The 14141-nt window shown below is 37.3% G+C and overlaps 1 protein-coding gene across 2 annotated transcripts in view; it reads left to right on the top strand.

Moving 5' to 3' along the window:
- The first annotated feature begins 235 nt into the window (after positions 1 to 235).
- The window catches only part of HIF1A (hypoxia inducible factor 1 subunit alpha), a 42689-nt gene continuing 28783 nt past the window's right edge, over positions 236 to 14141 (top strand). The window contains exons 1-2 of one of the 2 annotated variants that reach the window (XM_027568784.1): positions 619 to 637; positions 13748 to 13837. Coding sequence is in view for 1 of the 2 variants with exons in the window: in XM_027568783.2 (XP_027424584.1) it covers positions 603 to 637 (35 nt within the window). In the remaining variant the exon portion in view is untranslated. Of the gene's footprint in view, positions 638 to 13747; positions 13838 to 14141 lie in introns of both variants that reach the window. The other variant, XM_027568783.2, reaches the window with a different exon arrangement.

The raw sequence follows: 14141 nt of genomic DNA, 5'->3' as shown, positions 1-14141 counted from the left end.
TTCTCTTTCCTCCGCAGCTGCACACAGACGAGCACGTGAGCGCGGTAGCGCGTCCCAGCTGTGCCTCAGCTGACCGCCTCCTGATTGGCTGAGACAGACGTGGGCTGGGGTGGGACTGGCCGCCTGCGTCGCTCGCCATTGGCTCTCAGGGAACCCGCCTTCCCTCAGGTGAGGCGGGCTTGCGTGAGCGCGAGCTGGGCTCCGCGGGCGGGCGCGCCCCCGACACTCTCCTCCCTCCATCGCCTGCGCGCCGCCGAGCGCGCCTCCGCCCTTGCCCGCCCCCTGCCGCTGCCTCGGCTCCTCAGAGCACAGAGCCGCCTAGTCTGAGGGGACGCGAGGATCGACCTCGTCGCTTCCTCGGCCAGTGCGTCGGGCCGGGCCTTGACAAGCAGCCCGAGGGGAGGATCTTCGGGGCCGGACCTGGACCCTTGCGATTGCCGCCTGCTCCTCCTGCTTGTGTTTTACGAGGGGTTTCCCGCCTTGCACCTCCCACCTCTGGACGTGCCTCCCCTTCTCTCCTCGCGTGTGGAGGGAGCCAACGCTTAGGCCGGAGCGAGCCTGGGGGCGGCCGGCCGTGAAGGCTTCGCGGAGACCGATTCGCCATGGAGGGCGCCGGCGGCGCGAACGACAAGAAAAAGTAAGCCCATTTCCTCCGCCGGCCGCGTTCTCCGCCGGCGCCCCCGCCCTCCCGCCCGCCACCACGGGCTCGCGGGCCGGCCTCAGCATTCAGGGGTGGGGGGGCGCCTTTTTGTTTCTGCCTCTTCTCCCCTCCCCTCTCCCCCAGCCTCGCCGGCCGTGCTCCCCCGCTGCCCACGTCGCCATCTTGTCGTGGGGGGTGGGAGACGCATCGAAAGTGCTTTCAGGGGCCGGGGGCTGAGCCCTGGTAGCCCTCGCCTCCCTGCCGCCTGGGCCTCGCACCGCCTTGCTGCCCGCCTAGGAAAACCCGGCTTGCCCTCTACCCCCATCCGGGTGGACTTCCCCTAGCCCGAAAACCCCGGCAAGAGAAACGAGCCGCAGCTCAGTCGCCGCCGTATGCACCCTTGCTTCCGCTCCTTCCCGCCCCCATTCTCTCCGGTTCTGTTGAAAACTCGGCCCCGGAGCGGACCCTGCACACTGGTCCTGCCTTCCCAGTGGGCTCGGGGCCCTGGGTTTCCGACCGAGGGGCTCGCGTGGTCGGATGCGGTCTGGCCGTTCGGTTGTCTAGCCGCGGCGGGGGTCTTTGCCTTTGTGCATTAGGGATTTGTCGCGGTGGCCTGAAGATGCTAACTTTAGTTTGCACGTGCAGGTTTTGTTTTGTTTTGTTTTAATTGCCTTGAAAAACTTGTCTAGACTGAGAGAGTAACGGGAATTTGGAGAAATCGTAACATTTTAAAGAGAACATCAGAATTGGATACTTGTGTTTGTATCAGCTGTCAAGAGAGCCCAGACGTTATAAATTCATTCTTAAAAAAGTGTCTTACTGGAAATGTAGCGGTTGGCTGAATTTAGGCGAACATTATTAATGAAACTGAAAAAAAATGTGATCGCAGCAAATGAAATGTAGCATCAACATTTTTAGAACACTTATTTTCATGAAAGTGAAGTATATTAAAGGAAAACCTTCTAGATATATCCGACGTAAATAATCATTTTGTTAGAACTTAAGGCAAGTTTTTAAAACACTTTAAAGTTTGAGTCTAGGTAGTACATTATGGGATTAAGAATTGTAAGTAGAACCAGTGGGATTAAGAGTGATTCCACACACACCCCGCACAATTTGGTACACTTTTGGTATTTTAACCTTTGTGGAAATCATTTTAAGGAGTTGGAGATTTATAGTAAGAGTTGTGGTTAGTAGACTGGCTTTACTCCTTAAAGTCCTTCCACTCTTCTTGGAGAGATTAACTTCCCTAATCAGTATCAGCAGAAGATAAACTTGCGTTGTTGCTGTTTTGTAGATACCATTTTGATCCTTATTTAGTGGAATGATAAATTCTGTTTGTGTACACCAGAGAAAGCTCTTATAAAATTCAAAAAGTGAGTAAACAGGTCTAGACTTTTAATTCCAAGAGTTGACAGGAATTAATTTGCAATTAATTTTGCAGAAGTGATTACAGTGCTTTTGATGAAATGATGAGGCTGCTAGATTATAAAGGTAAAGCAGATTACCTCCGTGTAGTGCCAATTTTCAGTCCTTATGCTGAATCATACTTAATATTGTGCATCAAGTTATGCACCGATCCCTTTTTATATGCAACATTGTACTCATTTTTCCTTTGCAGTTCAGCAGTTGGGATATCACAAGCAGCTTTAATATAAATGAATTAGTTAATGTGCATCACTCCCAATTCTAAACTAGTTCTTAGATGTTGCTCAGTCCCATCTGTTAGTTTCAAAATATTCTCATTTGAAAATTCAGCAAACTTGGATCAGATTGAGTCATATTTCTTAATATAGAGGTTCTTATAACTGAAAATTAAATGTTAATAAGTGGCTACACAACAACGTTTAGATGCTATTTGTTAAAGATTTTTGATCATTTTCTGTTTTTTATCATTTTCTAACTAATAATTTTAAAACTTTTTGAAGAGGTAATTAAGAGATTACAGGGCAAGGTATTTTCTCCTTACAGTTTTTCCATTTTAAATGTGCTCTAGGGCCCAGGTTGGGGGGACAAATTTGTCTTCTTTAAAGGAGGTCTAGGAAAATAAAAAGCTGAAGCATTGGAAGAAATCAGAACAGAGGATAGGTATGGTTATAATGGGTTTAACAGGGAATTTCATGTTGATTCCTTAGCAGTAGGTAGGGGATGGACTTAATAGCACATTAATACCGATTTTTAGATTTCAAGGGAAGGTTAAGAGGTTCATTGTTCTCTTTCAGGTTTCAGGCCAGACTCCTTCAGTATCCAAAACCAGTTATTGGATCATTAAAGTAATATTTCTGAGAATGGACATTTCTTAACTTCTTTAACTTTTGGTCATTAAAAGTCAAGAAGCTCTCTCATTTATTCGTAAGCTTTTTTCTTGTTATAATTTTACTTTGATTTTCTTCTTTTTTGAAGAAGAACATGCCTTGTAGCATAGGATCTGGACCCAGACACCTCTTAGTTAAAACTAACAGTCCAGTTTTTTCACTTGTTAGCATTGTGAGCTTGGGCAAGTTACTGAATGCTTCTGAGCCTATTTCTTCCTTTTGAAATGATAATAATGGCAACCATCTCAGAGGTAATTGTGAAGATTAAATGAGGTAATGTCCACTGTCTGGTTTAGGAATCTTGGTAACACTATAATTGAAAATAGTCGTTATATATTCAAGTTCTAGTTTGAACTTCCATAGCACTTAAAAACTCTCTTTTTGCAGGTGTTTCCAAATATTTCTTGTGTTAGTTCTTCTCCCCATCTTCATGCATCTTTTCTAAATCTCCTAAAAATGAAAAGACTAACATTGAATTCAGATTTAAGGGGGGTGGTTCTTTTCCAGCTAAAACAGTACATCCCTGGGTTATGTTGGCATCTAGCATCAATTCTTCTTGAGCATCTGTTCTGTCTACTCTAGGCCCCCTTCTTCACAATTTCTTACGCCCGTTTCCTCCCCAAATAGGCCGCTTGAAACTTGAATTTACTCTGGATTTCAGAGACTAGAGTCATAAAGACGTACACTACTCTTAAAGTTCATTTCAGCAAGGTATGTGCAAGGCACTGCAGTCTTAGGAGTGGCGGTAACTTAAAACATTTTTTGTCTTGACACCACAACTTAGAGTAGACAATTTTATAAATACTTACCTTTGCTAAACATGACAAGTTAATAAAATACTCCCAGTAAAGTATGTGAACCCACATGATAGAAAAACCTTGCTTTTGAATTTTTCCGGTTAAGACTGTTGGCTTCTACCTCAAGGCAAGGCTTCACACTGTATGTTAGTCTGATTTTTGAGGCTTGATTTGTATGAAATCTATGTTCCGTGCATTCTTTTACTTGTACTGTGGTAGTTCATTCCTGTGGTCCACTACAAAACATTTTGTGCAGTTTGGGGAATGTCCAATCTTTCTACCTGCTGATTTCCATTATCTTTGTGTGGGTTCAAAGTTAAGATTTTGTGGTTATATTCTATTGTTGTATGTTAAGAATGGTGTGTAGGAGGCTGAGAGAGATTAGTCTCTACTGATGTTTTCTGAAGAACTCATAACAGTTGATTATGTTTGGTGGTGAAAAAACTGTTACCATATGTGGATGTTAAAGATTTGGTTAGATTACTGTTTGTTCATAGATTTGTCCTCCTAAAATATAATTTATTATATTTTATATATAATATGTATATATAATAAATATAAAATTTAATATTTAAATATTTCCAAAATGCGATTTTCTTACTAAGATTGTTACTTGTTTCTAAGATTGTTAACATAAGGGTTTCTAAAGTAGGAGAAAATAATATAAATGTGTTGTTGGATTCGTTTTCTATTAAGAAATTAATTTTAATTCATAAGAACATTCTCTTTCTTTAATCTTGTTTCTTTTTTTTTTTAATGATGGAACTAATTATCCAGCTGGTGGATTTTAGCCAGCCTTCTGCTACTTGTAGTGTATGTGTTATGTATGTTTTCTGCTTAACTACGGAGCTTGAAAAAAATTCTGAAGCTAAGATAAGTCAGTCTTATTGCTCAGTATTTTTGGTGAAAGTTTGGCAAGAATTTTTGAAATAACTAGATTTTGGGATTTTAAAAATAATTTTATTCCTCTCTATTTGTTGGAGCATCAAGAATTAACTATTTGGGGGGGTGCCTGGGTGACTCAGTTGGTTAAGCATCTGACTCTTGATTTCTGCTCAGGTCATGAACTCAGGGTCCTGAGATCCAGCCCATCACCTCTCCCACTGGTGGGGAGTCGGCTTGAGATTCTCTCCCTCTCCCTCTGCCCCTCCCCCTGTACTCACTCTCTCTCTCTAGAAGAAATAAAATCTTTAAAAAAAGAGAATTAACTATTTTGCATGTGTAGTGAGTTTTATATTAAAATTCATGTTTTTGGGCGCGTGGGTGGCTCAGTTGGTTAAGCGACTGCCTTCGGCTCAGGTCATATCCTGGAGTCCCGGGATAGGGTCCCGAGTCCTGCATCGGGCTCCCTGCTCAGCAGGGAGTCTGCTTCTCCGTCTGACCCACCCCCCTCTCATGCTCTCTCTATCTCATTCTCTCTCTAAAATAAATAAAATCTTTAAAAAAAAATTCATGTTTTTTGCAATAAAAACTATCAAACCCATATTATTTGCCAGACATGACCCTTTCAGAAAAATGTAAAACATAAAATCTAAATTTTATAAAAAAATGTAAGCGATTTCCTCATGACTTGCTTTTCAAGTGATTGTGAGGGTTTTTTTTAAAATTGTGGTTAAAAACAAAAACCCATCTAATGTAAAAATTCCCATCTTAAACATTTCTAGGTGTACAGTTCAAGAGTGTTAAGTATATTCACATTGTGTAACCAGAATTTTTTTTACCTTGTAAAAATGAAACTATAACTATTAAACAAGTCTCCCAGTTTCCCCTCCTAGTTCCTGACAACCATCATTCTACTCTCTGTTTCTGAATTTGACTGCTAAATACCTTATATACGTGGAATCATGCAGTTTTTGTCTTTGTGGCTGGTTTATTTCACTTAGCATAATGTCCTCAAGATTCACCCATGTAGTAGGCATGTGTGAAAATTTCCTTCTTTTTTAAAAAGGCTAATAAATACCACATTTTGTTCATCCATTCATCTTTCAGTGGACACTTAGGTTGCTTCCACCTCTTGGTTATTTTGAATACTGCTGCTATGAACGTGGGTGTGCAAATATCTCTTTAAGATCTCGTTTTCAATTCTTTTGGATATATCCCCAGAAGTATGTTGCTGGATCATATGGTAATTCTATTTTTGATTTTTTTTGAGGAACTGCCATACTGTTTTACATAGTGACTGCACCATTTTACATTTCCACCAATAGTGCGCAGGGGTTCCTATTACTCCATATCCTCCCCAACATTTGTTATTTTCTGTTTTTATGATAATGGACATGTTGAGGAGGTTGTGTTTTTAAGGGTTTGTTTGTGTGTAATAACCAACTTGAAGTTAACAACAGAGAACAGTTGCCAGGGAAGCTTTATCAGAAGTGAAGTTAAGCTCCTCTAAAATGAGAATTAAGTTTTTCTAGGGACTTAGAAAGATTTGATTTGCCAGTACGTTTTCAGAAAAATACTTAATTAAAATGGTTTATAACTGTTTTGCTGTTGATAAAGTCCCACTTACTTGGTAACTTATTTTAAAAGATTTTAAAAAATAATGGAAATGACTTATTTTCATAAGAAAATGGTCTCCAACATGTACCTTTTAGTTCTGTGACCTCAACTGTCATTTATGAGTGTTTCTTCATTTTGAAATTTCATTTGGTTATAATATTAAACATAGAATTGATTTCGAAGTGTGATTTTCACAATTTCTTCTCTTGCAAATGGGACAAAATTCTAGTGATGGAACATAATTTAACTGTGATTCTTCACCTACTTGTTTTGAAAGTCACAATATATTTAGGGAAATTAAATGTCTGCTACTTAAATATTGAAATTTTCACTCATTAGTGACCATTCCCTGTGACGCTTCTTTTTTCCTAATAGTGAGAACTGTTTTTCCACTTGAAAAATAGTATGGTAGAAAATAAACATAAGGTTTTTTGTTTTTTTTTTAAGATTTGATTTATTTATTTGAGAGGGAGAGTGAGAGAGCACGAGAGGGGGAAGGGTCAGAGGGAGAAGCAGACTCCTTGCTGAGCAGGGAGCCCGATGTGGGACTCGATCCTGGGTCTCCAGGATCATGACCTGAGCTGAAGGCAGTCGCTTAACCAACTGAGCCACCCAGGCGCCCAAAAATAAACATAAGGTTTAAAGGCAGAAAGTTTTAAGTCTTTAGGAGTTGGCATGTATTTCTGTTCTTACAGATCTTACAAATTAAGATGCTAACCAGATTTTTCTAAAGTGACCCCCTCCCCTTTTTTCAGTTAAAAAATTGAAACATATTTCAATGGGCAAGATCACAAATAGACTGAATTTGAAACTTACAATGTGAAAGAGAATGCTCGCACACAGTGAGTTCTTAATAAGTATTTGAATGAACAAATGAAACAAAAATGAATGAACAAAGAGAAAAGCAGAGAAAGATTTTAAGGTTTTTAAAAGGTTTTATGGAAGTCATTATTTTCCTCTTCTATGTCCTGTTTTTCGTAGGAATTTTTCTTATGCTTGGAAATGCCTTGTGCTACTTTAGAACTTTCTTGAATCTTGAACTTTATTTTTTTTGTCATTTCAAAAATATTTATAGTATCTATTAGAACCAAGCTAGAAAAATATTTTGTTAATAAATACAGCTATGTCACATGTCCTTGGCCTTGAAAGTAACCAGTGCCCTATTTTAAGGTATGTGAAAAGTTAGTGCCTGCCAATTCTATATATTTAGAGCACTGAGTAAAAAAAGTTTCCTGAAAGAGCCCTATGTGTATGGCTGCTGAAAATTAGCCAGATAAATGTATGGAAAGTATCTTTACCTTGTTTTATCTTTAGCAGTTGTTTCTTAAGTCTGCTCTAAACTTCCGGAAAGTTTGGACCAGTTTATACTCTCCAGCAGTGTTGGAGAATGCCACTTTCTTTTACTTGGTCATCCTTAAAGTTCCTAATATGAAATACTTGGAGTTTGTAAACGTATTGGGATTCTTTTTATTGCAATGACGAAACACAGCTTAAGCTAGTTTAAGGGGGAAAGGCAGTTACTGGCTTACACAATCTAGTTTTGGTTGGAAGAACAGTTAAATCTAGAGTCTCAAGGGGTGTTCTCATAGTGTAATTCCTGACTTTCTCTTGAATATGACTTGGTTTATATGCCTTTGTTCTACTTGTATGTTGGCCTCATTCTGCCACTGACAGGGTATCTGTATGGTATGAAAAATGGCGCCTCACATTCCCATGCCTGCATTCATACAGTTTGTATTAAAAAAATGAAAAGAAACTCCCTCTCCTTTCTAGTATCCATATATCAGTCTCCTGGCAAATTGAATGCCAGTTTGCCTTGCTTGGACTATTCATTTTTAACCATGTCAGTAGGGTTTCCTGATTACATGAGTCAGATGTCTTATTATAAAGTATTTGATTGTCTTGGTGTAGATTATTAATTATCTCCTTATCTAGGACTCTTGATCATTGCTGGTATTGTAATGAATGAGCTATAGGTTTTTGTTGAAAATCATCTTAATTCATATTCTTCAGTTTTTTACCAATCATAACTGTTCTGCAGCTATTCTTGCTGTGCCTTTTAGAAAGCTTAAAGTCTCTTCTATGGATTCAGGGTTTTCATTTCATTTCCTTTCCTTAAGAAAGGGATAGTAATGAATAATGGCTAAGAACTTAGGCTCTAAAGGTTGGCTGCTTGTTTTGCCACTTACTAGCTATGTGATCTTGTACAAGTTGCTTTACCTCTTTAGGTCTCACTTTCCTCATCTCTAAATTAGGATGATAAGAATATTTACCTTATAGGATTGTTGTGAGGATTAAAGAGATATTAACCCATGTGAAACACTCAGTTCTTGGCACAAAGTAAGGACTTAATAAACTAGAAACTATCATTAGATTCATTTTTATAATAATAAGTTTCTTCAGAAGAATTTTACTCTCTTGAAGTCTCATTATTGAGAATCACTCTAGCCTTCTTTGGGACAATCTGACAAAGGATGATGTCCTTTGGGCCACACCATCAGTGAACCTATATAATAGTGGTAGAATATTAGTGATGCTTTTCCTCTACATTGGTTTTTTTTTGATGAATGTCTGGCCTTTGCAGATTAAATGAAGATACTTGGTTTTTTTTTTGTATAGACATGCTATTTTAAAATATCATTTTCCATAGTGATAATGGTAAAGGAGAAAAATTCTGAAGGCTCTTTATTTGGTTGTTGGAGATGGCAAATTAAGAAAGTCTACATTTCCATGCTCTTTTGGTGTCAGGAATTCATTAAATGTCTTTTAACCTGTTTGCAGAGGAGAGTTGGAATTTCCTTGCCTTTGCAGATAACATAGCTAAAATGTTTAAATGGGTATATGTCAAACCAGTAAGCAAAGCCTTCACCGTGAAAGGAAGAAGGGGTATCTTTCTTGGGTAACGTGAACAAGTTGATTTATTTCATTGGTTCAAAAATTTGGTTTCAACCCAAGACACCATTACTCTAGCACCTAACCACTATGGCCTGTAACTGATTATTGTATATTCATTTATCTAGCAGTTATTTGTACATCTAATTTGTCAAGCAGAGCATTGAATTGTGATGGCTTAGGCCATAGTTGAGTAGTTTGTGGTGTTAATTGATAACATTCATTATGTATTGCATCTTTCATTTTTTAGTAATTTCACGTTTGAGATTCTTGAACAATACAAACTGGGATTTAAGTTTTGTTACTAATATCAGTTACCACAGTAGCATCTTCTAAATTGTGTTTGCTAAGTCAGTCTGCTTTGAGAATTTTCTTAGACACACACAGAAGCACTCTCACAGAATAGTCTATTCGTTTTTGGCAGCTTGATATGTTAGAAAGTTTTTTGTTCTTGTATTTCTTAACACTCACGAATGTTTAGATCTTTTTTGGAGCAAAGTAATCCTTGTGAACCTTTGAGATATGCCCACTAACGTCATTCTGATTGTGCACATTAAAAAAATGTAACTGTTCCTTTTAGTGATCATTTGGTACTAATTTGATCATAAACAAATGTAACCTCAAACGCAGAAGGCTTGTAGCAAGAATATAGACCTATGTAGAGATCATTTAGATGATCCAGAATATGCTTTTTTTTTCTTTTTCTTACATTGCCATCAGAATGAGAACACAGTTTAAAAATTCTTTTAAGTTTACCTTCAACACTGCTTTAACTCTACTGAGCAAAACCCTTGCCATCTTTTAACTCCCATGTATTACTCTCTGCAGTTGAATAAATCACCTAATTTGCCTTCCATACGACATCCTTTTCAAATACATGAAGGTAGTTATTTCTATTCCTAAATAAAAACATCCCCAAATTTCTTTAATCTTTTGATTTAAATATTATTATTGAACATCTGATTTGTGGAAAGGCATAGGCTATATTAAATATGGGGGCTTCATTCTCTTACCGCTAATTAATAGTGTTACTCATTCCCTTTTTATATACAAGGAAATAGGGATCAGAGGGTTAGTTGGGAGAATTTATTGGCTAACACTGGATAGGATAGATTAGTGTAGGTGAAGTACCAAGACATTTGCTTAGGAGAGCTTCTCATTTGTCATTGTTTCCAGAATCTTCATTATGGTCAGGGTTTAGAACTAACTAGGAAAAATCTTCAGCATGTGATTTCTGTGTGTGTACCTTTATTCTAATACATGTGAATTTTTTCTATTGTATAAGTACTATAACTTTTACATATCTTCTATTGTATTTAAGCAAATAATTAAGGACACGTCCTTCTGAATACACACATCCACACACTGATGTAGTGTCACTGACCTTTAAGTTCCAGTTTCAGTTCTGTTATCGAAAAGCATATAATAAGGAAAACAAAAGCATTTTCAAGCTGAGAGGGCAAAGGGAGAAGAGTGATAGAATAGGTGATATGGGGAAAGCCACTAACACACAGCTGTTATTCGTGGACAGTTATTCTCAACCCCTTTTATGTTTGTAGCATTCATAAAGAGATTTAAAGGTGATTTTTAAAAATTGTTTCCAAGACTTGAAAAAATCATTCTACAGTTACTACATTTTTCATTTGGTCATCTTTAAAGCTTAATTATGCTCTTCTGTTTTATTAAGCACAGACTTTATTACTTGCTTGTCATTGAGTTGTACCTCTAGCTTCTTATTCCCAGCAGTTTTTCTATACGGTATCACCCAACGCACTCAGTGCAGTATTCTGCCTGACAAACATAGTTGTCATAGTATGTGTATGTAGTTGCAGCTAAAAATAAATTTTCCTTATTTTTCAGAATTTGCTGGCTAACCTGTATAATCTCTGTTATAAGAGATCTCAAACTTTTGTGGCTTAAGAATCACCTGGGTGTTTAGTTAATATAAGGATTTCCAGGTACCCACCCCCCAGAGATTCTGATTTGGTAATTTTGGGATGAGATTTAGGAATTTGTAAAATTAGCATTTCTCGGCCTTTTGGCTAAGGTCAAGTGTAGGAATTTGTAAAGTTTACAAGCACCCATAGGTGAAGCACAAACCTTGAATAGCTTAGAGTGCTAATCATCTGGGAGATTGTTTTTTATTATTTTATTTTATTTTATTTTATTTATTTTTGGGAGGGGGGAGATTGTTTTTTAAAGAGACATGCCAAGTCTACAATTTGAGTTTCCAGGGTTGGGATTTAGGCACAGATATCTAGGAAAAGAGTTCCACTGGTGATTGTGATGTATACCACAGGTCAACCCATGACTAATCTGGTCAAAGTCCTTAGTGTATTTTGTAGTTTTTGCGTTCCTAAGTATGTGGCATTGTTAATGTCTAAGAGGTTGGATATGGTATGTAAAGCATTTGGGCAGATTTTTTGAGAGAAAGTATTTAACCAGTTTTAGGTGTTGAACCATCTGGGTATTTTTGAAAGACACATGAAGTATTTTCTTAAGAGTAGAGAGGCTCAAAGTGTTCTCCGGACTGGCATCATTGGTACTTACCTGCTAACTTGTTAGACATGGAGATTCTCATGCCCCGTCCAGCCCTCCTGAATCAGAAACTGTGGGTGAGGCCCAGTAATCTGTGTTTGCAGAATCCCTCCAGGTGACTGTGATACAAACTAAAATTAGGGAACCTCCATCTTAGAGTAACAGCCTCACATACACATTTTTGGTATTTATCCACTACTTTATATATATTAGGAGATAAAAGATTTTTTTTGAGAGGCTCAGTACTAATTTTGAACCAGGAGAGAGTTTATTTAAATCACTAGTTAGGAGTAATCGAAAAACAAAAGCATATTCTTTTACAGACAGAATTTTAATATACAATATTGTCAACAAATGTAAATCTGTTAGCTAATTAATAAATTTATTTAATGTATAAATAGAACATTTTCACATTAATTCTACCTCAGATGTGATATAGATTTTCTTTTCAGAATGTACCCTGAATTTAAAACAGTGATTCTTTCTTCCTTGCTTATTTTACTGCAGCACTAGAAAATTGAGTATTTAAACATTTTCATGAGGTTATTGGAAGGGGAATAATCCATCTTTTCTCTATTATTCCAATTGTGGATATTTACAAGATGTTGACAAGCTAGTAAGATAATAAACACCTAAACCAAGAAATTTAAGTTTCTTTCAAAAATAAGTACAGGGCGCCTGGGTGGCTCAGTTGGTTAAGCGACTGCCTTCGGCTCAGGTCATGATCCTGGAGTCCCGGGATCGAGTCCCACATCGGGCTCCCTGCTCGGCAGGGAGTCTGCTTCTCCCTCTGACCCTCCCCCCTCTCATGTGCTCTCTCTCTCTCTCTCTCAAATAAAATAAATAAAATCTTTTAAAAAAAATAAGTACATATATTCTGAATATTTTTCTTTAGAAACCACTTCACTTGATTTTGGAATTTCAAATTAATTATGAATGCTGAATTTTCAAAAGCCAATAATTAGAATGAGAAACTTAAAATACTGAATTATACTGCTTACTCAGTCTCTACTTTCCACTTTCTGGAAAGAAATACGATTGTTCCTACTTCATTCCCAAAATGAAGAAAACATTTAACTCATTTCTAATTAATCCTTCTGTAAAACAAGTTAAAAAGTAAGATGACTACTTCTTTCGGATTTTTCTGACAAATGCAGGTGCATTAATAGTATCAGTTCACTGATGGATTTTTCTTAAAGTATAAAATATTCTATGATCCTGCTATCTTGAAACTGCTATTAATATTTGTAAACTTTGCTAACTATATATTGTATCTTTCTGGTTTTATCTTTGCACTTATGAGTTACATGTCCATATGTATATGTGTACCTATATACACATTTACATATGTACACATGTATTACAAAAATGGATTCATACTCAAATTTTGTTGTATAACTTTTCACATAATGCTGTGTTATAACATCTTCTTTAAGCACAGATTAATTTTCGTAGATTTTGCCTTGTCTCTTAAAGTTTTGTTATTTGATTTTAAGCAACGATTATTCCTAGGCCTAATGTTTTGTGAGTTAGGGGTTGACTCTAGTAACTACTATCAAATAAAGACAAGAAACATAAAGATATATTTGTCCTAGAATATAAGTTCCATGGGAATAGTAACATGGTCTGTTTTGTTTATTGCCCTGTGCTGAGAACAGTGTCTGGCTCATTGGAGATGACTAAGAAATACTTGTTGAATAAATGAATGACATTCTCTAACATGAATATCCTAAAGGTTCATTTTTAAGTTTATTGATTAGAACTTAGAAGACATTTTCCTGGAGAAAATAATTACAAAGAATAGCTAGCTATCCTGAAAATTAATTTATATTTATTTGAAATGTCAAATTTTTGCTGTTTTTTCCATTAAGTAGGGGCACATTTTTTTATTAAACATTACCTGTTTGAACTATTCCGGTTTTGCAGCAATTACCAGGTAGAAAATATAACAACAAATCCTAATAATCATAAGAATACTCTAAATTTGTCTGAGGGTAACCACCCCCTGCCCTGGAAAAAAGCCAATAGGATTAGAAATCAACCTAATGAAAACTTTCATGTCTTAGGATGAAAATTACAACACTTTCTTGAAAAAGATTGTAGAAAACAGTCAAGTCTTCTGTTTCCAGCTGGGCTAGGAAGACATAATTATAAAGGTATTGATTTAATTGGTTAACAGCATTAATTACAACTCATGCATTTTCCTGTCCACATTAGCTTAGGACAAAACAGTAAAAGACATTAGAGTATAGTGATATACTATACTCTAGAGTGATAAGGGAAAATAATCTTAATCTTAACCTTTCTTAAACCTTTCACCTCTTTTTAATAAATGGCATTCTAGTTTCTCTGCTTCCTCCCTGTGCCTCCAAATCTCTTCTCTGGCAAAGTCATCTGCTCTCCTTGGTGATAGTATTGGTGCCATTCACTGTTGTAGTGCTTGGTGATTTTTTTTTTTAA

This window comes from Zalophus californianus, chromosome 6, assembly GCF_009762305.2.
Source record: "Zalophus californianus isolate mZalCal1 chromosome 6, mZalCal1.pri.v2, whole genome shotgun sequence".
Taxonomy (NCBI): Eukaryota; Metazoa; Chordata; class Mammalia; order Carnivora; family Otariidae; genus Zalophus; species Zalophus californianus.
This window is presented reverse-complemented; position numbering and strand designations above follow the sequence as displayed.